The sequence below is a fragment of the Fusarium tjaetaba genome (assembly GCF_013396195.1).
Source record: "Fusarium tjaetaba strain NRRL 66243 chromosome Unknown NRRL66243_c0000199, whole genome shotgun sequence".
In the NCBI taxonomy this organism is placed as follows: domain Eukaryota; kingdom Fungi; phylum Ascomycota; class Sordariomycetes; order Hypocreales; family Nectriaceae; genus Fusarium; species Fusarium tjaetaba.
Window position 1 is genome coordinate 55,922 of NW_023501395.1, and position 24,115 is coordinate 80,036.

General features: G+C 47.3%; 9 protein-coding genes across 9 annotated transcripts; 4 read left to right on the forward strand and 5 right to left on the reverse strand.

The window, feature by feature from the left end:
- Positions 1–410: 410 nt before the first annotated feature.
- Positions 411–3,019, reverse strand: FTJAE_8986 (transcriptional regulatory; the record flags this gene model as incomplete). The annotated part of the gene is made up of 8 exons (XM_037355859.1): positions 411–900; positions 953–1,203; positions 1,261–1,692; positions 1,743–2,035; positions 2,093–2,544; positions 2,626–2,741; positions 2,845–2,868; positions 2,939–3,019. The coding sequence occupies 8 exons, from the start codon at positions 3,017–3,019 to the stop codon at positions 411–413; spliced, it is 2,139 nt and encodes a 712-aa protein (XP_037203944.1).
- A 597-nt stretch (positions 3,020–3,616) lies between these two features.
- On the reverse strand, positions 3,617–4,852 carry FTJAE_8987 (GDSL lipase acylhydrolase family; the record flags this gene model as incomplete). Its single annotated transcript, XM_037355860.1, has 1 exon — positions 3,617–4,852. The coding sequence occupies one exon, from the start codon at positions 4,850–4,852 to the stop codon at positions 3,617–3,619; it is 1,236 nt and encodes a 411-aa protein (XP_037203945.1).
- Positions 4,853–5,222: 370 nt separating this feature from the next.
- Positions 5,223–6,349, forward strand: FTJAE_8988 (uncharacterized protein; the record flags this gene model as incomplete). Its single annotated transcript, XM_037355861.1, has 2 exons — positions 5,223–5,450; positions 5,573–6,349. 2 exons carry the CDS (start codon positions 5,223–5,225, stop codon positions 6,347–6,349), a joined length of 1,005 nt encoding a protein of 334 aa, XP_037203946.1.
- Positions 6,350–6,659: 310 nt separating this feature from the next.
- Positions 6,660–7,130, reverse strand: FTJAE_8989 (uncharacterized protein; the record flags this gene model as incomplete). Its single annotated transcript, XM_037355862.1, has 1 exon — positions 6,660–7,130. One exon carries the CDS (start codon positions 7,128–7,130, stop codon positions 6,660–6,662), a length of 471 nt encoding a protein of 156 aa, XP_037203947.1.
- A 486-nt stretch (positions 7,131–7,616) lies between these two features.
- On the reverse strand, positions 7,617–8,840 carry FTJAE_8990 (het-domain protein; the record flags this gene model as incomplete). The annotated part of the gene is made up of 1 exon (XM_037355864.1): positions 7,617–8,840. One exon carries the CDS (start codon positions 8,838–8,840, stop codon positions 7,617–7,619), a length of 1,224 nt encoding a protein of 407 aa, XP_037203948.1.
- Positions 8,841–11,490: 2,650 nt separating this feature from the next.
- Positions 11,491–12,907, forward strand: FTJAE_8991 (integral membrane protein pth11; the record flags this gene model as incomplete). The annotated part of the gene is made up of 6 exons (XM_037355865.1): positions 11,491–11,649; positions 11,704–11,740; positions 11,788–12,026; positions 12,074–12,297; positions 12,344–12,474; positions 12,525–12,907. The coding sequence occupies 6 exons, from the start codon at positions 11,491–11,493 to the stop codon at positions 12,905–12,907; spliced, it is 1,173 nt and encodes a 390-aa protein (XP_037203949.1).
- Positions 12,908–13,502: 595 nt separating this feature from the next.
- On the forward strand, positions 13,503–15,537 carry FTJAE_8992 (phenylacetyl ligase; the record flags this gene model as incomplete). Its single annotated transcript, XM_037355866.1, has 7 exons — positions 13,503–13,545; positions 13,592–13,827; positions 13,878–14,243; positions 14,292–14,549; positions 14,596–14,758; positions 14,808–15,145; positions 15,205–15,537. 7 exons carry the CDS (start codon positions 13,503–13,505, stop codon positions 15,535–15,537), a joined length of 1,737 nt encoding a protein of 578 aa, XP_037203950.1.
- Positions 15,538–19,505: 3,968 nt separating this feature from the next.
- FTJAE_8993 (uncharacterized protein) lies at positions 19,506–20,887 on the reverse strand (the record flags this gene model as incomplete). Its single annotated transcript, XM_037355867.1, has 4 exons — positions 19,506–20,341; positions 20,398–20,660; positions 20,717–20,808; positions 20,858–20,887. The coding sequence occupies 4 exons, from the start codon at positions 20,885–20,887 to the stop codon at positions 19,506–19,508; spliced, it is 1,221 nt and encodes a 406-aa protein (XP_037203951.1).
- Positions 20,888–21,141: 254 nt separating this feature from the next.
- FTJAE_8994 (DNA helicase) lies at positions 21,142–23,754 on the forward strand (the record flags this gene model as incomplete). Its single annotated transcript, XM_037355868.1, has 4 exons — positions 21,142–21,388; positions 21,444–22,294; positions 22,388–22,828; positions 22,882–23,754. The coding sequence occupies 4 exons, from the start codon at positions 21,142–21,144 to the stop codon at positions 23,752–23,754; spliced, it is 2,412 nt and encodes an 803-aa protein (XP_037203952.1).
- Positions 23,755–24,115: the final 361 nt, after the last annotated feature.

A 24,115-nucleotide genomic window follows, 5' to 3' on the forward strand; every position in this document is an offset into this window, starting at 1 on the left:
GCATTTGTAGCAATGGTTTTTGCAATGCTTTTTCACTTTACTAGAGGATCGGATTGGATGAGCTCTTTTGCGACATTGTCTAGAGGGTATCGAAGCTGTATGTAAACCATTAAGGATGTGCTCATTTTCTTAGACATTTCCTAGATATTAGATCAGGCCCAATTAGATTTGCTCTTGGTGCTTTTTGCATGGCCAGTTAGTGGCTAAGAGACACTTTGAAACTAAGTGTAGCAACCTTGACTAGAACAGCTCTCGGCGCAAGCATCCTAGATACTGACTCTGAGGTTTGAACTGACTATCTCAGTTTGTCTATTCTACAAGATGACATACAAGCCTTTCACAGTCTTGTATTAATAATGTGGTGAGTCTTAAAGTGCTCTTCTAGTTATTCATTATCTATGTCATGCTATCTAGCTTGCAGGTGAAAAGCGATCAGGGAAAGTCCCAGAAGACTGCATCAGAGCTTCATTACTATACAACCACTCTTCCAACTGTGCTCCATGCCCTGTGCGAATCATTGGGTTCATCAACATGGGCCCGGTGGTCACTGTATCTCCACCTCTTGTAGCATCGAGGTTGTGGCCAAATCCCAGCCCTTGCTCCTCATTACCATCGCCCCCCCACGAGGTTTGCATGCCCAGTAACTTGAGATACGTATCCATTTCTTCAGTATCCTGTGGGCGAGGGTCGCGCGAGGCTGAGAGCTCAACATAGCGAGTGGCAACGCTGTAGAGGACCTGGAATAGTCGATGCAACTTGGTTGCAGCGCTCGAGGCAGCGGCAGCAGGCTGGATAGAAGCGACAAAGGTATGGAGGCGGTTGAGGTCTTCCTTGTCTTGGGCTTCAATTACCTGGCAGAAAATGACGATAAAGGGGATGAATGGAGCGAAGAGAAGAGTCCTGCTTCCGTTAATATTCGGAACTGAAGCTTAGTCGAGTCAGTGACACGCACCAATGAACATAGGTTGGGAGTAAGTCTTGACTGCTCCTTTCGATGATTTCTAGGCAATCATGATGCCTGTGGAGAGTAGCTCTAGCAGCTTCGACACAATTGGACCTGAACGTTGTTAGAGCCCCAGTCTGTTGTGGAGCGGCTCGATAGACGAGAGTGAGCAGTGACAGTCGAAGGATATCGTCTGAGACGGCGAAGAAATCCATCAAGTCCTTGCCAGAATTATCTTTGGAGATCTGGATCCAATTCTTCTAAAATTGATAGATCAGACGGATGGTGTATTTTCAGTTTGGGCTCTGTATACTTACATGAGTTTCTTTCGTGGCCTGCTCCAACATGTGTAGATCGTTCACAAGAAGCTGAACCTGAGTATGTCTGACGTGCTCAGGCTGGGTAATAGCTTCGGGGCAATACAGAAGCTCGTAGATATTGCCCTGACAGCGCGCAGCTTCGATCCAGAGTACGAAATACGCCATGACTGGTTCTTGATGGGGATCACTGATTGCTGGTCGGTGTGTTGTGAGATCCCAGTCGAGAATGGTGGATGCTCGACCAAGGCGAAGGCACAGACTCTTATCGAGGAAGTGGTTAGTCCAGAACAGAAACTTCCTAAACTTGGCGTCATCGCTGTTATCTGTATTAGGAATTCTGTGATAGCCCAACGTCTGGCACACCTCTGAGGCCTTGCTGGACAATGCCCAGGAGAGATATGGTTTCGAGAGCTCGATCGCGTGCCAAGCCTATTGTCTGGTCAAGATAGATCCTAACTTTAGTTTCGGTGTCAACTTACGCCAAAGAGAAGAGCCGTTATAGCCTCTGGTGTTGTCGGCAGATGAAGTGGCAGATCATAAAGTGCTGTCTCAAGGTTCTCGCGGCACATACGGGCATATCTTAAGCAAGCGTCCCTTTGGCCTGAAGAGACATGATAGCTATAGTCTGAGAAGAGAGAATAAAAGCCAGCGTTGGCAATGATGAATTCCATCTCGGAGAAAGTATCGGAGAAGTAAACCTGGAGGCAAATATCGGAGAAATCTCGCATGAGCATGAACTCGTATATGAAGCCTGTTCCTGCTAGTCTCTGACCTGTTGAGGGCTTATTAGAATATAGTGGTACAGTAGAAAACGGATCATGGCACCTACTTTTTGCAATTCGAATGAGCTCAACTGCCTTTTCGATAGGAGGCAGCTCATAGCCCGATGGGCGTGGGCGTTGGCTCGGTCGGGAGTGAGGATACGCCATTTCATTAGCGAACGTTTGCTCTTTCAGTGTTCCAACGACGTGTGACAGTGCGCCCAGTGTGTTTCTCATGTCTGGGCCAAAACCTGGGCTGGGTTCGGCGCTTGCGACTTGATGCATCAAGTTACTAGCAAACGCAGAGTGGGCGGCTAATGAGGACTCTCCTTCAACACCCAACACCGCAGAAGGCGTTTGCTGGATATTTTGGCTCGATGGACTTGAAGGAACTGTCGATACGTGCGCAGCTCGTCTCGGTAAAGCGGCACAACATCGACTGGGTTGTTCATTTTTGAGATCGTGGAGTAGGCCAAGGACTTGGTCCATGCGACGATCGAGCTGGTCAATTTTCTTCTCACTGAATGAAATATGATGTTGTCAGATACTTAAAAGTAGAAGATATTGATGAGAGATAGCATGAGATTTCAAAGTGACGTACTACTGTGGAGTGACTAGGATGCGGTTGCGTTTCTCCCTAGGTTTCTTTTCGGTAACGACACATTCGAGTTTGGTGTTAATGCAGTGAGAGCATGGGTACTGCCTATCACAGCGGATCTATCATGCAGATTGTTAGCGCTGAGTGTCCGGGGATAGACTTTAGAAAGCATGGGAGCTAGGGTATGGCATGAAATGAGGCAGAGAGGTGCTGTCAGCATACCTTGCGAACGCGGCAGTTCTCGCACTATGAATAAGTCAGCTTCGCCGTCGGGTGAATAGTCCAAGATCATGAGTTATGACAGCGTAGAACTAACTGCAGGTCGAATGTGGACGTTGGAACTTGGTGACGGGGCCGCTAGCGTGTCGTCACCGTGAGCAGCTGTATCCGTATCCATGAAGAATGGGAGGACAGGAGTGGCGGGGAACTGGGATTGCGGGCAGCGACAGGAAGCATGGAACTTGGGACCGTCAGAACGATGTTGGCTCAAACCCGGCGAGATGACAATGGCGAGTGTACGAGTCACACCGAGTTGCGGGCACCGGGGCCCGGAGATCCGGGTGCCGAGTAGCTTACATGAATATCGATATGCATTTGGTCCAGGTTCTATAAGTGGGTCCCTTGTGCATCTTCCTGTCAGGCTTCGCTTTCTATCTCGATATAAATCTTAAGACTAGACGCAAAGGCAGGGCATGGCTGGCAGGAAGACGTCTCACTGCTCCATGGATCAGATGTCCCCTTACGTGGTGCAGTTTTCCCTCAGACATTCGCCTCTTTTTGTCATGATTCTATTTGGTCAGGAAATGAATACATAACAGGTATAGGTAATTAGGGCTTGCAGGATATATTCATACTCTGCAGCAAGAGCTGCCAGTCCTCTCAAACATCCATTCCATAAATCACCAGTAGTAGGTCTATGACAGAGGCCTATGCCCATGGTATGACTTCAGGAGTAGAGATAATATATAGTTGAGTAGACAATGGCTAACCGCAGCTAAGAAAGAGGCATCGCACCGTACACCTCTTTCAACTGGTCCCAAGTAACGCTCTTTCCATAGATAAGCCCTGCTACCATCCTCCCAGCAAAAATACTTCCTCTGGGTGAAGACATGTACTGGCGATAAGTAATCTCTGCACTTTTCGAAGCCATGTAGGTGGAAAGGGGCGTAAGATTAGACTGCCCAACAATGTCGAAATCGAGGTTATCAAGAGGGGGTTTTCTTTCTTGTCCTTGCTCTATCTCCCTTATCGATTGCACAACAAGACTTTTAAAGTCGATCATGGGTTGATTCTCCTCATCCGACATCCCTGGAAAGGTGGTGAATTCTGGACATACTGACAACTGCTCGAGAGGAGCAGCTTGCGCACTACTCCAATCAATGATTCCAGTCAAATTGTACTCTTTGTCAAACAGCATATTGCCATAGTGTAGATCGAGATGACACAAAGGAAACGGGCCTCGGACCCTTTCCTCCATGATCATGTGGGTGAGACCTGATTTCAGTACCCAGCATGCTGTTAACCAGTCTGGATCGCCCGGATGCAAGTCCATCGATTCCCGGTTTTCGGCTTGTCTCTGGTTGTAGAAATATTCAAACGAAGTGTCCAGAGGTCCCGGAGAAGCATGCCAATCCATAGCTATGACTTGCACAGGCTGATCAGCTCCATCTCCGCACCAGAGGCGCCCAATGCGGCTGAAGGTTAGGTTTTGAAGTTCTGTAAAGACGTTTGCGAGCTGCTTCGCCACTTTGGGACGATGTTCGGAAGGTATAGCTTTCGCCAGGCCATTCGGAAGGGAGCGGCCACGATGCTCCATGAACATGTATGGGTAACCAAAGGGCTGGTCTGTAGACATCTCAAAGTCGAACACTCGAGGAATAGGGATGGTAGTGTGTTGTTGGATTATCTTCATTGTGGCAATCTCACTGAGTAATGATGTTTTGTCGTTGTCGTTCAGTGTCTGATGAGGAATTCGAGCTACCCAGAACACATTGTCTGAAAATGTAATTTCTAGGACAACATTGTTGAACCCAGATGTGAAACGCTTCAGGTCGATGCTGCAAGAAACATCTAGAGACAAGCTTGGCTGGTGCTTCCCCCGCGACTCTATCGCGCGAGTCTCGAGATATTCGAAATTTGCTGAAGAGAATAAGAGCTGGATTCTCTTGTATTTCTCTGAATCTGGCTTCAGACCGTCAAAACCCTGCCAGTCGCTCCTTGGTCCCTCCATCTTGTCACTTTAGCTGGAAACGGTAACTTAGGGAAGAACTTGCCGAATTGCGCGGTTCGGAAGGAGTGAGAAGAGATAGAGGAAGCAACAAAGGAGCGGGAAGGCCAAGAGATCGATGTTGGTGCTAGGTTTGAAAAGTAAGGTAAGATAATCAAGTTTGTTAAGTTGGTGGAGGTAGGACTCTGGGCGGGTACTTCAGGGTTGTTATTGGTCATCTAGACGCACTACGAGATGTGGAGAGACTGTTGCTCAATCTGCCAATCAGAAGGGACCCCTTTGATTCTATGTGCAATATCCCATCGTGCAATGCTCTCATACTCGACATCGCAGCAACTTACTTCAACCCGTCGTCTAATGCTCAACCTTTGCGATGGCACTCCTAGGATTGCCCCCCGAGATACTCAAAAAGATCTTTGATCAACTTGACCCGTCATTCTTTAAAGAGGATCTAAGCCGCCTTACAGTCTGCAAGAAGTGGCTCGAGTTTGCTCTTCCTGCATGCCTCAAACACGTCACCCTCTCTCACAAAGCCCTACGAACTCTAGCTGCCTCTTCGGTAGCAAAAGGGTCTTCGCCTGTTGAAGGTCATCTGGAAAGAGTCAACATCGATATTCAAGGATTTCAACACGGCATCTCTACACACTCTCCCCAGGAATATGAGCAGGGTTCGACTTCACAACCTACGGCTCCATACATATATCCTTGGGACGACCAAGTCAGGGACTGGAGAGTGACCTAGATGATGGCCTTGCCCAACTTGCCATTGTAGCCCAGCAGTCTCCTCGATTGCGGACATTACGCATGCGAGCCTCAAGTTCCTCCTTGCAATTTCCCCTCTTTCCCCCCGGAGGCTATCTGTCACTGTCTACTATGCGAGCATTGCTCTCGGTGGAGAATCTGAGCGTTTTGGTGCCGGATCTCTCTGGAACGACCTTGAATTCTTCAGGACTGACGCAGGTGGACGAACACCATATCTGCCCATTCATTGGCGCCCTTCTTAGTACCCTCAAAACGCTTCACTTGCGCTTGTGCAGCATCTGCCCTGATGTATTGAAGACCCAGGGCCCCGATACGAAGCTGAGACTAAGCACTGTGGCGATCAACTTATGTCTGCCTCCAGATCAGCCGAGAATACTGCCGTGGAAACATTCAACACCATGCGAAGACCTGGCCGGTGGATTGACCCAATTGAGGGATGACATACAGGAACAGGCGGAAGTTCTCGTAACTCGCATGGAATCACCCAAAACCATAAGGATCTTGACACACCCCTTCCGGCAACTCGATACACAATCGCTGGATGTTTTGACTGGCAAGACAATGAAACTGGAAGATGATGCGGCATGGGATGAGGATGGCGAAACTATAACGGAAACTGTCTATGAGGACTGGGAATCAGAAGCAGACTTCGACACTCCGATTTTCCAAACTCCAGTTTTCCAAACTCCAGTTTTCCAAACTCCAGACGACGAATTTGATGATTTCTTGTTCGACTAGACATGTTTGAATAGTCAGGCTTCAGATCAGGTTCTCTTGTTGACTTGGCTTGCCATGCATGCGGATTGGCAATATCACCTCTCTGCCACCGAGCTTCAGTGCTTTTCTTCGGCTGATCGAGTGTATCAATCTATTCATCTAGAGACTAGACTACACAATAACGACTGGGCTCAGGTTGTTGACATCTAAGCCCTTTAATGCCTCTCCATGCATGATCCCATGAACATATGCCTCTCCTACTAACTTATACCGCCCGCCACCCATAGGTCGTAGCAGGCAAGGAACCTGGAAACCTTTCAAGATCCAAACTTCATCCCCTTCCCTTGAAGAGAGCAAAGCCCCATCCTAAGCGCCTCTTGTCTGTCACAAAGAGGCCGCGACCTTTGGCTGTCATGAATACTTCCTCTTTGACATCGAGACGATAGGCTTCCGGGCTACGAAACTCGAGCGAACTGTTATAAAGATTGGTTAAACATAATTCCCAATCAAGTGCTTTTTCCCGGCCAGATAAAATCTCAGACCTCAGCCTTGCAAAACCTTTGGGGTTCTGGGTATCAGTTGTACCGTATGGTAGTGCGCCTTTTATGATCTGCAGATTTGTAAATCTTTTCAAAGCATTATCTGTGCGAACTTTCCATTCATTCATGTCCATCAAATCATCAGCTTGTTCGCATAGCAAATCGGCCATCTCGAGATACAAAACCTGCTTCAATTCTTTGAATAATTCCTTGCCGCAAAGCTCTTCGGCAGGATATCTGGTATTCCCGATGTCCTTCATCATGGTTCGCCAGAATACCTCCGACCTGGACTGGCAGCTTGTTGCCTGTTCTGGGCTCGCCACGATTTGAACGGTGGTTGATATAACAGGTGAGCAATTCTTTGCATCATGTTCGTCTTTGTACGAAAGGTCTGTTGACGGCGATCCAATTGGGGAGCTTTCTGGCACCAAAGACATCAATTCAAGGACATCCTTAGTCTTTATATGTATTGCTGGATACGTCCGGTGAGCAAAATGTGGACCAGCATAGCAAGGCCGCTCGCTAACTGATTCGCCTTTCCAAAGATGTACTGCGTCAACTTGAGACCCGCGAAGCTCTATACAGTTAGATGGCAAGTATCGAATGTGGTTTTTGGGGGCTCTAGGACCAGCTGCGAACATACAGCCCCTCGCGACCAGTGGATTGTGACCAAGGTCTGCACTAAAGTCGGGGACCCATGATGGTAGAGACTTGATTCTGCGTAAGCTCTCGTCTTCCTTCTGAGAAAATCAGTCCAGATTGAACCCCTCAGATGACATGATGAGTTTGGTGGTGTCAATGTAAATCTCCTCAACGTTTTTGGAATAATCTGGGAGAATTTGGGGTCCTTTCTGATTTACGTCATTCTCTGTGATGCCTATAAAAGCATAGACGTTGTCTCTGGGATCCGTGGCTTCACAGGTTCGGAACATCCTAGTAACGGTGTCTATGGGAAGTGGTTGTTTCCAGTACTGATCGTGTGAATCAAAACTCCTGGTGCCTAGACGGTAGGTGACCTCGTGTAGTCTGTTGAAAAAGCTCGGAGTGGCTAAACTCCCGGAGTATTTGTGGTTGGCAGCAATAGTAAGCTTTCGAAACCAAGTAGAGTCGCCGAGAGATCTCACGAAGTTTGATAAGACCTCGAAAGGGGTAGCGATGGTACTAAATAGTGCATTTGACTTAGGGGCTAGGAGGGCTTCCTGAATGATCCATGACCTCTTGAACCAGGCTCGATTGAAAAAGTCAAGCATTCCACGAGCTTTCTCTGGACTGATTGGCTGAAGATTGAACCATTTGCAGTCATCTTCGTTCGTGATGTCAAATGACTTGAACATGTCACCATTAGGCCCGTCTAGTAATGGCTGAAATCGTTGAATGAAACGATAAGCATACAGTAGGTCTGAGATGTCTTTCTGATGACCTCCAAGCCATATCTGGACGGCGGCGCATTTGCGATATATTTGTCCCATGAGTTGAACCTGAGAGTTTTTCTCAACAATATCAGTCTGATTAATGCAAATCTGATCAATCCAAATATACTCCGACATGTTTGACAATGGTGTCGAGATGGAGCTTCCTCTTGATTTGGTAAGATGATAGCGTAAGGCGATTAGAGCAGTGTGCAGATTCGTTGTGATATTAACTCTCTGGCCATTGCAGGTTATACCGAACGGCGTTGTTGCCCAGCCGCCTGGGGCTGTTGAGTCTGAGCTGCTCCACTCACGGCCTAAAGGGTCACCCCAAGTATACGACAATGCATCGTATCTAGGACGGTTGTTGAGATCCTTGATCACTAGCGAACAGGTTATAGGTCGGAAGAAGTCTAAGTCATCTTTGATGCTAGGGAGAGGGTCGATTTTCAGAAGACGAATAGACGTAGGTGTTGGTAGTTTCTCGTATTTTAGTGGAGATAGATGAGTAGTAGGTGTAGGTATTTTTGGTGGCTCGATGAGATCTACTTGGAAAGACTCCATGATGAAGGTCCGAGTTGGTGATCATATGTTGAAGAGAGTTGTGATGCCATGAGATTTAGGAGAGGCTGTTGCATTATATAGTTACGATATGGCTGTCTAAGTAAGTGAATGAAATCCGGGCAAGTCAGAAAGTTACAGCAGCTATAGGTCAGAGATTAGTTTTCTTCTGTTATTTGTTGCAAACTTAGATACTAGGAAGTGACTGGCTAGTTGGTGAAACAGTTACCAGCAAGCCTGGCCATCTGATCGTACTTAACTTGTCATACAGGTAGACATTTAGGAAATCTGTGGATTGCTAGGTATGTTGAATTTGCCGAACATTGTATCATTACCTTTGAGTTGCGGACAAAGCTTTGTCTAAACACTTGGTCTTGCCATGATTGCTTAATCAAAGCTTTTGAAATTCGTAATCGCCCAGCCAATATATATTTTGCGCAATAATGTCTGTTCTTGACGGTGGGATTTATTATTCAAGGTACACTGAGGTACGCCCTTTGTTTTTCTTTTGCAAACGGGATTATCAACAGCAAACCAGGAAACAAATCAGCGGCATATTGATTGACAAGTAATGTAAGGCAACCTGCCCTGCGTAACAAACTCGTCGCCATGAAAGGCCGAGAACAAAGGAACATTTTTCCACAGTGAGTGTTGGACTTTCTTAGCTATGTGCTATAGGTTAATATAAATTTAGTGGGCTGTTGGTTTTATGCACTGACACAGATGATACTACCAGCAAGGAGTTTTCATAATACACACATAACTACCTATATAAAAACACTATGATAAGAGATGGGCAAAAAAGCAAAAATAATCTCAGAAGTTGTGCTTAGACTGGAGAACAATATTTGCCTATAAAATCAACGCTTTGCAATAATATCTCCTTTGCTTCTTCTTCATCCCAGTCTCCTCACTGCAACGTCGACGGCAACGGCGGCAAAACCGCTTGAATACGAACCCTAGTGAATTTTCGGATTCATGCCCTTGTCGCGAGTAAAAGGGGCGCGGCAACTAGACCCAAAACCGATTGGACCATCTCTGGGCGGGAGAGATCCTTTTGAGATACGCTGTCGCCGATCGAATAGCATTCCCGTTTCATAACGAGGCTGCAGTTACATTGGGAAATGCGACGTGTTGAGTCAGAACAAAGGGGCTTATTGCTTTTACTTATAGGAGCGAAGCGAGTTGGAGTCCGAAAGAGGAGTAGTTGCAGTCTTATCCCTGTATTCTCCGACGGAGACTAAGGAGGGTTGCACTATGGAATTGGAGACGATGCGAGAATTTGCCGATGTTACGAGTCAAACTCTATCTACTGGATATGTTTCATCGCTGTGCTATTCGAGTCAGTGTCTACAAAGTTTCGCCACCATCTTGTCCGACACTTATTCTGCACGCAGATACAACCATGTTATCTCCAAACTGTCCAACGGCTTAACGGTGAGACCTAACAACTAGGCTACACTGACGGCATCGAATCCATGACATATTGAAATACCCAAATTACCTATCAACAAGCGAAGCAAGGCTGTTGTGGATTTCACTCGTCTAAGCTCTGCCCTAATGTTTCGAGACGAAGAAATATGCATTCATAACAAGCAAAACCCACATAACCAAGCATCACCCGAAGCGAACCGCCCTCCCCGTCTCCATAAGCATCCACAACGTTCATTTCAAGACTCCATTTTCCAAACTCTAATTCAAATACCGATGAAAGGCAAGACACATCCTTTCGGAGGGACAGTCTCTGTTTGAAGATGATCGTCGATATAGAATTAATCCGATTGGTTCCTCAAAAATAGTAGCTGTAGATCTAGTCTGGTTAATGACTCGTAGTGCCCGTCGGGTTTCAGCGGACCAACGGTAGATGCGCAAATTAAAAGCAGAGCAGCCTTGTTTTAGTTTGAGCTGACGACACCCGATGTGGAGTAGTGAAGAGATGTACAGAGTTTGGATGCCGTTGAATTTGCACAGACAATAGATCGTAGTGGCTGTTGATTCTGGAAGATGTCATACCTATCATGAGCATCCAGACATCTTTTAGAACAGAGTCCTCAAGATGTAAATGCTTATTCTTCCATAACAGTTTTTCATCCTCATATTCTCCACGATGCAACCGGATGCCCCATCTTCCGTGAGGTCCTCCCAGATGAATCCTTGGAGAAAGCCCAACTAGGGCCAGGGGCATTTACATACAATTTCACCACTCGGGGAACTAGTAGCCCACTAAAAGATCGGCACTGAAGAAATCCCAAATCCCATATCCTTGAAAAAAACAGGGCAAGGAAATGCCATTCACCGCTGACAACCGCTGACTCGTGTTCTCAGCTGCTGCCCAGTTATATAGACAGCGAATGATAGCATTGTCATATGCCGATGCTTAGTATAACGCCTGGCCGTTGGATCTGCATGGAACATATCTCGCCCTAGTTTAGTTCTTATCTCACAAGTCTAGTTCATAACGGTCCAAAACATCTGTGGATTTCACTAATGCACGTACATGTCGATCCTGGGCCGCGGGAGCAGAGCTCGTATATCATACATAGCACGATCCCCTCAGCGGGCGGTTCGCTAATCTATTTGATGCGCCTCTTTTTATGCTTCTCTTTTTTTGTAGTTTTTGTCTTCTGAATCTTGACGACTTGCCCATTACAAGATGGAGACGACACCGAGGGAGTCAAAGCAGATTGATTTGTGGATTTCTGAATTCATCACGTTTGGGGCTGCGACGGTTTTCATCGGGTTACGGTTGTTGAGTCGACGGCTGACGAGGATTGAGTTTTGGTGGGATGATTGGTTCGCGATTGGGTGCTATGTGAGTTTGCGACTACATGTCATTGACTTTGAGGGTTATACTAACTTCTACAAGTCTGTAGCGATTGCCTGGGTGGTGATAATTCCTATATGTACGTCAGTCGCGATATTCGATACGACCGAATCTAACATCGATCAGGGATCAAAGATGCCGGACTTGGACTTCACATTAACGATATTCATGGTCGCGGGACCAAGGCGGAGATATTGATTCACAACAGTCTTATTCTCTACGTCGCTGAATTATTCTACGCCACTGCCCTCTTCTGTGCGAAAGGATCGATCTTGAGTTTTTACTGGCGCATGTTTCGAGTCACCAACATCAAGCTTCCTATTCAGATCTTAGCCTGCTGTTCGTTGATATGGATTATCATTCGAGTGAGTATGCGCGGAGCCACATGCATGAGAGATTCTAACGTTAGTAGACATTCATGGGCATCTTCCATTGTATCCCCGTGCAGCGCTTCTGGGATCCCTCGGCTGGAGGCTCTTGCGCCATTGAGGACAAGAAGTTCTTTTTCGGTACTATCCTGGTTCACGTTATGCTCGACATCGCAATCATCGCCCTGCCGATTCTCCAGGTTCGCAAGCTACAGCTACCTATCTTTCAGAGGATCGGCATCATGCTCATGTTTCTGTTTGGTATTGTGTATGTGACGATGCGACTGCTGCGTGATCTTTGCTAACTTCTGCAGTATCTGCGCTTCAGCCATGGTCATCATCGTTGCTTCGACTCAGTTCGATGCCACGTCGGAGGATCTAACTTGGAACTTGGTCACCATTGTAGTCTGGGCTTCTGTTGAAGTGAATCTCGTCACTGTGTCAAGTATGTGTCGGATCGAATGCTGCCCCTTCGCCAATGCTAATATTTCTTAGCCTGCTTACCTACCGTCCGGCCCGCCATCCTATACCTCTTCACTTGCACCAACCCGACATCGACTATCGGCTCCGGTTCCAACAGCTACGGACCCAGTTACGGCCGCAGTCAAACCAAGAACACGATCCGACTGTCAACCCTTCCCAACAACAAAGACAACGACGAGTCAAGCTCTACACATCAGCTTGCCGATTCCGATCAAGGCGGTCGCGGCTCCTTGTCAGATTTCGAAAGTCACGCCATGGATCGATATCGCGGAAACGTTTCGACCGTGACTGGCCGGGCCCATGATCATGGCTCAGAGGAGTTCAACACAGGGTCGCCTTTTGGTGGAATCATGGTTAAGAACGAGACAACTGTGCGAATATCGACGGCCAGATGATGAAGATGCTATAGAGAAGTAAGATATGGGGAGAGTCGAGTGTATACAGGCAATAGGATAATTAGGTCGACGTCGGAGCATGAACGGGTACCAGATATCGGCCAAACAGTCACGAAGATAGAATGTGTTAATAGAATTCTTTTCGATAAGAAAGCCCGCCATGTGTAATACACCTAACGGCCTATCTGAAATCTTCATTCTTGTAAGTTTGTTTTGACAAACTGTCATACTTAATCGTCTTTCGCATTTGCGAGTTGTGCGATCCGAAGTCATCGCATATCGGGTCTGATGAGTTCGGGTTCGGATCCCAGAAACCCGGCGGCCCTAACGCTTCGGGGTTTGATGAAAAGTTACGGAGTACACCTGGTTGAAAGCCATACAAACCAATGATTACCCCAGATACTGTATTAAACCCCGGAATGTTTTGCCGCTTGTAATTACCGTGCTTGCTCTGCAGATCCCTGAGGCTGATCGCATACCGGTGGTATAAAGACCGTCCTCCGGGCCCACCAGCTGAGATCCGCATCACAAACAACATAGGTAATATATACTTGGTGCTTGATCTACCGATTTTCAGGAACCATACTAAACGAAAATGGTCTTCACGCCTCCATCATGGGTGCCGGAGCTCCCAATCGGTATGATCTACTGCCCACTCTCCAGAAACATCGCTCACCCTTGTAGACCCTCCAGACTCCATCGCGCTCTGCGAATTCATGACGAGCGAGGCCTATGGCCGCCTTCCAATCAGCAAATCAAGAAACCCGTTTACTTGCGGTATCACGGGAAGGACATATTCTGTGTCTCAAGTTCATCAACGAGCTGATTTCGTCGCCCGTGCAATCGCCAAAAGACTCGACTTTTCACCGAACCAAGGTGTTGAGTGGGATAAAGTCGTTTCCATCTTTTCCGTCAACACTGTAGGTGAAAACTCTGTCTTCCTTCCAGCAATTTGACTGACGATTTCTAGGTTGACAATTTTGCGGTCACGCAGGCTGTGCACCGACTGAACGGCATTGTTACACCCGCGAGCGCTGCTCACACCATTTCAGACTTGACGCATCAATTGAGGTCATCTGGAGTCAAAGCACTCTTCACATGCGCTAGTCGGCTTGATATCGCCGTCAAAGCAGCCAAGACTGTTGGTATTCCTCAAGAAAACATATTCATTCTAGCTACGCCGGACAATGACTCAAAGCTGCCTTTCACTACATTCGATGATCTCGTGAAAGAGGGCGCAAATCTTCCAGAGTTGGAGCCGCTGAAATGGGTCAAAGGCCAAGGTGCGAGGCAAGTCGCCTTTCTCTGCTATTCCAGCGGAACGTCTGGTCTTCCGGTAAGTGCATGAGACGATTCCAGCGCGTTCAGTTACTCACAATGGCAGAAAGCAGTCATGATATCCCATCGAAATATCATCGCCAATGTCCTCCAACTCACAACTTACGAGAGTGTTTCGAGAAAGAAGGATGGAATCGAGACGCAAGCATGTCTCGGTGCTCTTCCCTTCAGCCACATCTATGGACTCCTCATCATTTCCTTTGCCAGTACCTTCCGAGGTGACGGAATCATTGTGCTGCCTGAGTTTGATCTTGAAAAGGCCCTGATTGCCGTTCAGACATACAAGATTGCTCACATGTTTGTTGTAAGTGGTCGGCTCTAGCATACAGTCCAAACTCTGACAGCTACAGGTCCCACCGATTATTATCCGCATCATCCACAACAAGGCCTTGTGTTCAAAGTATGACCTGAGCTCTGTGCGCTGGCTGTATGGAGGTGCTGCGCCCTTGGGACCCGAGGTACTCAAGGAGGTAAAACGACAGTATCCAAAGTGGCGCGTAGGACAAGGATACGGTAATACGCTTCTCCCGACTCATACTCGATCCCATGCTAACTTACATAGGGTTGACCGAAACCTGTACAGTAGTTTGTACCATGTCCGAAGACGACATCGACGATGGCTCCTCCGGCTCCTTGGTGCCCTCGACGAAGGCCATGATTATCGATATCGAGACGGGCGAAGAGATCACGGAGTACAACAAGCCAGGCGAACTTCTAGTCCAGACACCGTCTCTGGTTCTGGGTTATTTGAACAACGAACGTGCTACGTCTGAGACTTTTATCTGGAGGAAGGACGGCCGCTGGATTCGAACTGGCGATGAGGTTTTGATTCGATTGGCCCCTTCTGGCAATGAACATTTGGTCATCGTGGACAGACTTAAGGAGCTTATCAAGGTCAACGTGAGTTCATTTATGCCTCTCTATCTCCCAAGAAGTGACTAATATTGATTTGGCGCCAGGGTCACCAGGTTGCCCCAGCAGAGCTTGAGGCCCACCTCCTTTCACACCCGTACGTCTCGGACTGCGCCGTCATCCAAACACCCAACGAAAAGGCCGGGGAGGTACCTAAAGCATACATCGTCAAGTCAGATGCTTGTAGAGGGCAATCTGATGATGCTGTTGCTCGCGCAATCTGTCAACATGTTGAAGATCACAAGCCGAGATACAAGTGGCTCGGAGGTGGTGTCGAGTTTATCGAGACAATCCCAAAGAGCCCCAGCGGTAAGATTCTGCGAAGGTTGCTGAGAGATAAAGAGAGGGAAACAAGGAAGAGTTTGGTGGCAAAGCTTTAGCTGTTTGCTTGGAATATGCAGTTTGCCTGGTTGCTTTGGCAAGACATTATATTTTGTGCATATCGGATTCAACAAACCGTAAGGTAAATAGCCTTGATTGAACCAATTTAATTATAACAAGTATTAGTAGAAACTGTCCACGTCAGTCAACAAAAGAGTAGCAATATCGTCATTGTTTAACAGAACTAGTTTTATTATCAATTTAAAAAGCCACATCACAACAACTACACCAAGACAATTCACAATAGGCTATTGAAAATCATTCTCCATTTAGGGGACCATTGTATAACTTCTTCTTTCTTTTATTACTTAGATATACTATTTATAGATATTGTTATCATTTAAGGGCATGTTTAAAATATTTATATAATACAGATCAGCGGAGATAGGTATTATTTATCAAGACATGGTGTTTTCCATTACGAGACAATAAATGCAAAAAGATAACCCCCGGTACAAGATTCGAACTTGTGACTTTTGCCTGTGCCTCAACAGAAAGTCAGTCTACACTGGGCCAGAAGACACCAGTAAGAAGAGGCAATGTGCTACCAACTGCACCAACCGGGGTTGAGTGGTATTGTTGACATTCGAGTGTGGTATTTGTGTAGATAAGTATTGCCACAGTAAGCATATCTGCCACTGCTGTGAAAAGACCATCCTACCCAAGCAGCATCATCACGACTAACCACAATGTCAACCGCTCCGGCCAGACACTATGCGATTGCCAGGATTTTGGAATGAGATTTTGATGGTAAATGACAAAAAGAGAATCCCCTGGTGCTGGATTTGAACCAGTAACATTCGCCAGTCAATCCGTGGATGACAGCAGAACGGTGATCATAAGTGCAACAGTGGTAAATACGACGACGTGCTAACCAATTGCACAAACCAGGGTCAAGTAGTGTTGTTGAAATAAAGAAGTGACGTTTCGGTTCGCATGGGGAAAAAGAGAGTCCTTGGAAAGGAATTCAGACCCCCACATTCGCCCTACCTCTTCAGAGATATCCTGGGGCTATGTAGCTGGTCTGGCTGCTTTGTACAGCGGCGATATTTCGCGTTTATCCAATTAACCAAATTATAACGGAGAGGACCTTCAGCAACCTCAACGTGACCCGTACCCTGACATGCTAGGGTGCTAGAAACTTCACTGAGAGGGCTGGCATACTGATCTTGGTTAATTGTATATGTTTGTGGTATGCTGCCTGAACTGAATTTATGAGAGTGTTGTTTCGAGTTGATGGAACTGATAGCTGGTGCTTCTGTATGCCTTAATTGTGTGAAGGACTTGTCCCCTGATACGCGGAAGAAAGACATAGAGTTATAAAAAGGATCATCTATTTGTAAACGGGCTTTTCTTATATATAGTATTATCCAGTGGAGACATTATCTAACGACGCAAGTGTTATATTAAAACGAATGCAAAAAACAAATCCCTGGAACGAGGATTACTCGTGACCTTCGCCTTTGCCTCAAGATAAGAAATCACTGTACTGCACCACAGAGGATAACAGTCGGGAGGCAAAGACAATGTGCTTACCAACTGCACCACCCGGGGCTGAGTGGTATTGTTAACACAGAAGAGCCATATTGGGGTAGATAACCCTTGAAATCTATAATAATGAATACGAAAGTTAAATGGATTCAAACCGCCATTCTCTTTCGGTAAATCCGTGTATAAATAAGGAACGGTGGTATCGAATTGGCTGTACACGGCGAAATGCTACCAATTACACCAACCAGGACTTATTGATGGCGGGTGGGAAGCATCCCATCGGTTACATATAGCAGGTTACAGACCTGCATTTGGCGTTTTGCTGCTATGAAAAATCAACTGCAGTATGACACATGCGATTCCATTTCAGGCTCCTCTCAGCACGCGTTGAGATGTGTGCTTGGTCTGTTGCCAAACGCACAACACCACACTTTGTCAAGATAGTGAGCGACTCTTTCTGCATCAAATGGTAAGACAAGACAAAGAAAAGTCACAATTGTTAATGGTCCAAGCGTGTCCTGAAATTTCTTTTTCGTCTAGAATCATCAGTCGCTACGAAGAAGATGGGGGCGTAAGCTGAGAGTTGGAGAATTGCTGGGAGCGGCCGCCGTGCATGCCTCTACTGAACTGATAGACGAAGGCTGGCCAGAGTGATACTCAAGGTGGCTGTGCAAGATTGAATCTCACAACTACAGATGTGTTATTTGCAGTTGAGACTTGTGGCTGAGAGCTTAATCCGGCAGAGAGAACATAGAACGCCCTATTGACGTTGATGTTGAGCTAGGCTGTCTAGATGCAGGACCTTCAACTCATGGAATTTCTGCTGGCAATTTCCATGAGAATCATGAAAAACTGATAACGTGCGCCTCAACCCTTTAGTGCTCTTCAGAATGACAAGGCTGAGATAGGTTGATGGGATGTAGTTGGCGGTTGTGGACCCGAGTGGGCCTCCATCCTATCACCATCAACAAGACCCATAAATCTAACATCTCACGACAACCACACCTCTCGACCTCTTCACGAGAATATTCCTCATCTCATTCTTTTACTTACTGAGAAAGGTCAAGAAATGAAGCGCGACGAGTGCTAGGCTTCAACGCGTGGGAGATACTGGTCTGAGGTTCTACGAATCGGCCAACGACCGAGAAAACATTTTCTGCTTCACATCACACTCAAGTGTGTGAGATGCTCAGTCAACGGTTTGCCATCGGCTGGAAACAAGGTTCATACTCACCTCTCAAGTAGTTCTCATCTCAACGATCTATGCTCCAATTACCCACTGCATCGAAAATACAAATCGCGATATTGTTCAAGGCGCCCCCGGATGTGATTAGGGCCAAGCGGCGAGGCTGTTCTCAGAGTTGTCGGTCTGTCGCTCGGAGCGAGTGCATCACTGGAAGCGCGAGGTGGCATTTGAATTTGATAGACTTCAATATCTATTGTTGACTCTGGTAACTTCTGGATGTGATCTCCAGTAGAGAAAAATCGCATCGCGAGCAAAAACAAGGTGTGGTCGAAAGCCATAGCGCATTTGGCGCTTGGTGCGAAACCAGGCCTACATATGCTTTATGATTATCAGATTGCTTAATTGCCTATGCTCAAAATTATCTGAAAAGAAGCGCTCCAGGTAGAAGTGATATTAGATTGCAAACATGATGTAGTGTTTGAGGTCTGATGTGGTGATGGCATCAGAAAACACACCACGAACTACCACAATGCAGCTGACGTTAACATAGCTCACGGCGCGATGCGATGTCTAACGCAATGAAAAATGAATAAAATCTTTCGTGGGTTTGAACAGGAACTGTCGTGAAGTCAAAGCATTGAAAAAGCCAAAAAATTTGGTCAGGAATGGTCTCGCCCTCGTCAGGGGTCTTTGACTGGGTTTCGAACGGTGTAGCCTCTGTAAGATGACCACCTTTCTCATAGGGTTGGGCATGTGTCCACCTGACCACACCCCAGTTTCTTGTCGTGTCCCATGTGCTTGGAGTGGTTTTACTTCAGACTATATACCTTATGCAGCTGCGTCACTGACCGCGGAACATCGATACTCCTGGTACTGGCAGCCAGTGTTCCCCTTGTACCACTGTTCTACCACACCGCAGAGGTATGTGCCGGTGCGATTTCTGTGGAGCAAGCACTGGAGTGCACCGCAGCGGCTTATTCCCACCCTCCTTCGCCAAAGAAGAGTAAAAATGCGAGGCGACTTTTGTAAGAAGCTTAGTTCTTTCAACTTGTGAGCCAAAGGGTGATAATGCAGGAGTGGCAGAGTGATGGATATGTTTCAGTAACTCCAGTAATATGCTTGGATAAGGACACAGCGGCACTTGGGAATAGAAGAGATATTTGCGACGTCTGACTTTTGATTCTACACCATCAACTATCTTCAAAACCATGACTGTTGAATGCGCAGTATCGAATTGACTTGGCCTGGCTCTCCCTGGTCTTCTACCCACTCTCTCACTAAAATCTCCCATTAACCGTCAACCTCCATTTCCATCTGATGTTCCTTCTCTAGCTCCGTCAAATGAAATACTTGACTGGGAGTACAGTGATGATCCACAAGAATACGAAGGCTGTTGGGGATCGAGACGCCGTTCTGAAGGCAAGTCTTCCAAACATCCTTCAAATGGGTGTAGGAGTCAAAGTACTCCTTTGGTGGACCAATCTCTTCGACCTGTTGTTCTTGGACCTCACCTGGCTTCTTCAAGATCTCTCTTCGCGCCCGTCTAGCGACGGCTCGATCAGGAGTCGCGAGTCTTTTCCCGAGTATCTTCATGTGTCGGGTATAGTCGCGAAGTGTCATAGCATTGCCCTCCATCTCGTCGTCGTCGTCGGTCAAAGTGATAAGCGCCTTCGGTGTGTAGTTAGGCTCAATTGATGGAAGAGGGGCCTCGCTGGGCTCTAGCTTTGGATCTGCTGGGCCAGCTGCTGAGACCTCCGGGCAGAACACTCCGCGAAAAACCTCCTCGTATTTGTTGACATCAGGCATTTTAGTGGTGACGATCCAAAGCGATTTGCCATTGACCTTTTGAAACTTCGCGACAGGTTTCTGGCAATTTTGGTCTAATTCAATGGCGAAGGGGGATGACTTGACTTTGGCCCACACCTGAATAGCAATCGGTAGCCACTGGATTCCGTTAAGTTCGCCGAACACCTTGACAAGATCCTCATTCTTGCGAAAGAATTCTCTCGTGTGAGGACGTAGCTTTCTGTAAGCAATTGCTGCAATCATGCTGATCATAACATGGCTGGGATGCAAATAGTCCTCCCTGTATCCGCCTGTAATTTCGTGACTTTCAACGCGATGGGCTGAAAAGAGGACATGCCTCCATAACGCTCCAATGTTGTGTCCCTCAGCAGCCTACCATGATTGTGAACCCTTGTAGTGACGGAATTGGAAGATTCTGGAGCGTCATGCTTATGAATCCCCGCCGCGTGGAAGATATCGGTAGCAATAGCTTCACAGAGCTGGAACATGCTGGTGGTAGCGATATCACGAACGGGCACGTCTTCACAGACATCAATTCCAATTCCATGGATGTCCACCGTTCCGTCGTTGATACTCTGAACCAGCGCTTCTGCATCTGATTCGATCTTCAGCGACATTGTCGACATTTTCGGTTGGTGACTAGAAATGAAAAAGCGGTTAGAAATGTTCGAGCGACCGGCCAAACGAATATTTACCTAGGTAAATCACTCAGAGTATTGTCACCAAACTTCCACGCCTCGGAGATTGTGAGAAAGGGAAGAAAAAGTTGTGAGGGCTGAAACTGGGGCTGTGATTCCCGTCCAGAGAAGTGGGGCCAGATCCGAGTGAGGTTGTACCTTGGTCCGCACGTAATCAGCAACAAACATTGTGGAAGCAGAACAAGGGCCTAAAGAAGTCTAAAGGAGTCTAAAGAACTCATATACATATCCAAGATTTACGAAACTTTGCCAAAACTTAACTCCACTTTATAAATTTATCCAAAGTTACCTAAGTCTTCTAGTCACCCAAAGTAAGAAGTATTCTCTTGGGCAATGGCCTCCTATTTAAAAGATGCTGACCGTGCCCCTCTTCAGCCTTTTCCATTTCTTCTCCAAATCCCCAAACCAACCACATCGCCATCATGGCTAAGAACAGGGCTCCCACAAAGACAGCTCCCAAATACAACCTTCCTCCTACACTGAAGGTGTCATGCGTTCTTCAGATCAACGGCGAACCTTTCGGCGGCAAGGAACTTGGCATCACCACCAGTATTTCCACTCACCTGCTCGCTGTGAGAAGTCCAGATAAGGATTCATTCCTTGGCTTTGCCATCGAATTCCCGCTATCGCCTACGGGAGAGAACACCGGTTTCGGAAATTGTCACCACGGTGAGCTCTTCAGATTCGCGTGCCCGATCCGACATCTGCTAACAACTTTTCCCAGTTGACTTTACCACTCAGAGGACCATTACCAGCAACACTTGGAAACTCACCGTGAAATTCCCTCGTGAAAATATTGATATCACGTACCGGGCTGCAAGTGAAGAAGAAAACGCAAGATATCCTGCCAGCAAGAAACACATGACTTGGGTCGACGTCGTTCTAGGCAAAGATGCAACAGTCTATGTCCAAGGATTTGGAATGCCATATTCAAACCCAGGTCACCCGGCTGAAGATTGGCTTCGATATCCCGCCTCGACAACTGTTGTGGGCGGCCTCACCCTCTTGGATATCATCCAACAGCGACACTTTTCGTTTCTCGCGGCTCGAATCGAAAGCGCTATGGCCACGAGGTGGAGTGTCGCCAGTTTAGCCCCCAAATTCGATTACGGCTATGGTGCAGACCAGTCATGGGACATGGACAGATACATGAAGCAGCTCCATGATGTCAAAGGCCACCGCTTCCAGGCTGCATGGAGCTTTGAAACTGACGACTCCCATGTGACTGCTATGACACAGAGCATAGTCCAAGATTTCATGTGGATCCAGAAATTCTGTCTAGAAATGACTACTGAAATGGGCTACGCGTACTTCGTCAAGCATCCAGGAAGTCGACGGTCAAAACGATGGCTAGTCATCGTCAGGATGGACCGGGGGTTTTGGAAGAACAGAAAATGGTCTCAAGCCTGCATCCAAGGTACCATGAAGATGGTTGTTCATCCCGGATCAGATGAGCTTCCCGAGTCATGGACCGAAGATATTTCTGAACGCTGGTCAGCCCGTGTCTGCCATGACCCCCGTGAAGTAAGGTTGCTCAACCGACACGGGATCACTGAGAAGGACTACGTTATCAGGGTAATCGAGCCGCTTCAGATCCAACTGGGTATCAAGGAGTTTGAGAGCCGTGAGGCAGCCGATGCTGCCTTTGAGACCGACAAATCGCTTTAGAACCGCGTGTCGTTCGAATGGGATCTGCAGCTTCATAATGCCAAGCGCCAAGTGGACGCTGTCTGCGACTTCTTGCCATCCGCCGCCCCAAACCGCCAATTCTTCCGTGACAAGGGCCTCCAAGTCTCAGAGCTTGGTGGTGGGAGGGAGGCATTGATGATGAGTCTTCACAGAGATCTACTACGTGGTGAAGGCTTCTGGAAGACGATGATGGCAGCAGACTCGGACATGGACAAGACGGGAGGTCACATGGGAAATCCGAATACCGGGGGTCAACGCGAACAACTGGCTTTACCTATGCTACCGTCTGTCAACTTCCTCAAAGATGGTGACAAAAGCGGTTGGGCTGATACTCTATTTTCCGAGGTTTCTGATGCCGACCAGCGTCCGCTTCGTTACTATCTTAGCAACCGCCCTCTCGGCTTTGGCATTTTCACAAATGTAAGCATCTGACATTGAAACTCATATTCTTCCCATACTGACGAGAAATGTAGGGACCAAGCACCGACAACGCCTCCATTTTCCCCGTGGCAGTCCTTGCGATGCATACACACGTGGGTACCGTCATGGCAAGCGCTCCGACTCCTACCGCCGTCAGCAAGTTCGCTTCTGATCTCCATACTGCCTCTCGCAGCGCCGTAAGCAAGTACAACATCGGGAAGAGCCATGAAAGCAGTTGCCGAGCTGCTCTGATAATCCGTGGCTTTCAACTTCAGGTCGAATGCGACGCCTTCAAGTGTTTACTTCAACACCCTCTCGTCGGCGATGAAGCCGCTGGTGATGATGAATGGGGCGTCAAGTTGGACTGGAAGCTCCATCTCTCGGCCACATTTTGGCTTTTTACCTGCCTTGGTTCCGAATCCTTGCCACCCCTGCATAAAGAGGACGCCAACATTTTACACTATTTCCAGGACGTACTTGCAAAGTCAGACATCTTTGCTCGTCTTCTTGAACGGGTTTCTAGCAAGATCCCATGGGAAGAATACGTGGCCGGCGAAACTGTTTCAGACACTGAAATCATGAAGCTGATGGAGATGATTATCGAGGTCGCCGACATTGTCTGTACGACCCCATCCTTAGCCCATACCGAGGATCATCTCAAGAAGTGGAAAGTAGAGCGGGCTCGAGGGATCGCCATTGACGAAGCTGGCGGTATGAGCCGTGGCGATCTGTATTCCATCTGGGGTAACACACTCTTGCCCTGCTTTCTTGCCGGTGATGAAGAGTTTGTTCCGCTAGAGGTGAAAAGCTACCATGACAAAGATGCCCAGGGAAATTTCCGGAACAGATTTGGGAATGATGCTCGGAAGTCGGCGCTTGAGTTTCTTGTTGCGACTGGCTGGCCTGTCTATTGTGTTCGTGGTTAGTGAGATCTAGCTGCTGTTGCAGTACAACACCCAGGGAAGGGTACGGGGCACGACTACACTGGCCAAATATTAAGAAGCTTTAGAGTAATCATTGGGACAGCCTTTGGTGAACTTTAGAAACTTAGTATGCAATGTATCAAGATCCCATAATAAAGTTTAAAGTTCCTTTACCCTTGAGATGGTATTATAGTAGTATGAATCCTTGAAGAAACCAGGGTAAGTTGACTATACGAGAGCTAAGACGGAAGAAAACACAAGAACGTGTGGTAGACAAGCAGCGAGGGCTAAGGGTGGAAAAGTAGATAGAAAGGAGGTAAAGGGTCTTGCCATGACAAGCCTCCGTCCGATTGGCAACTTATAT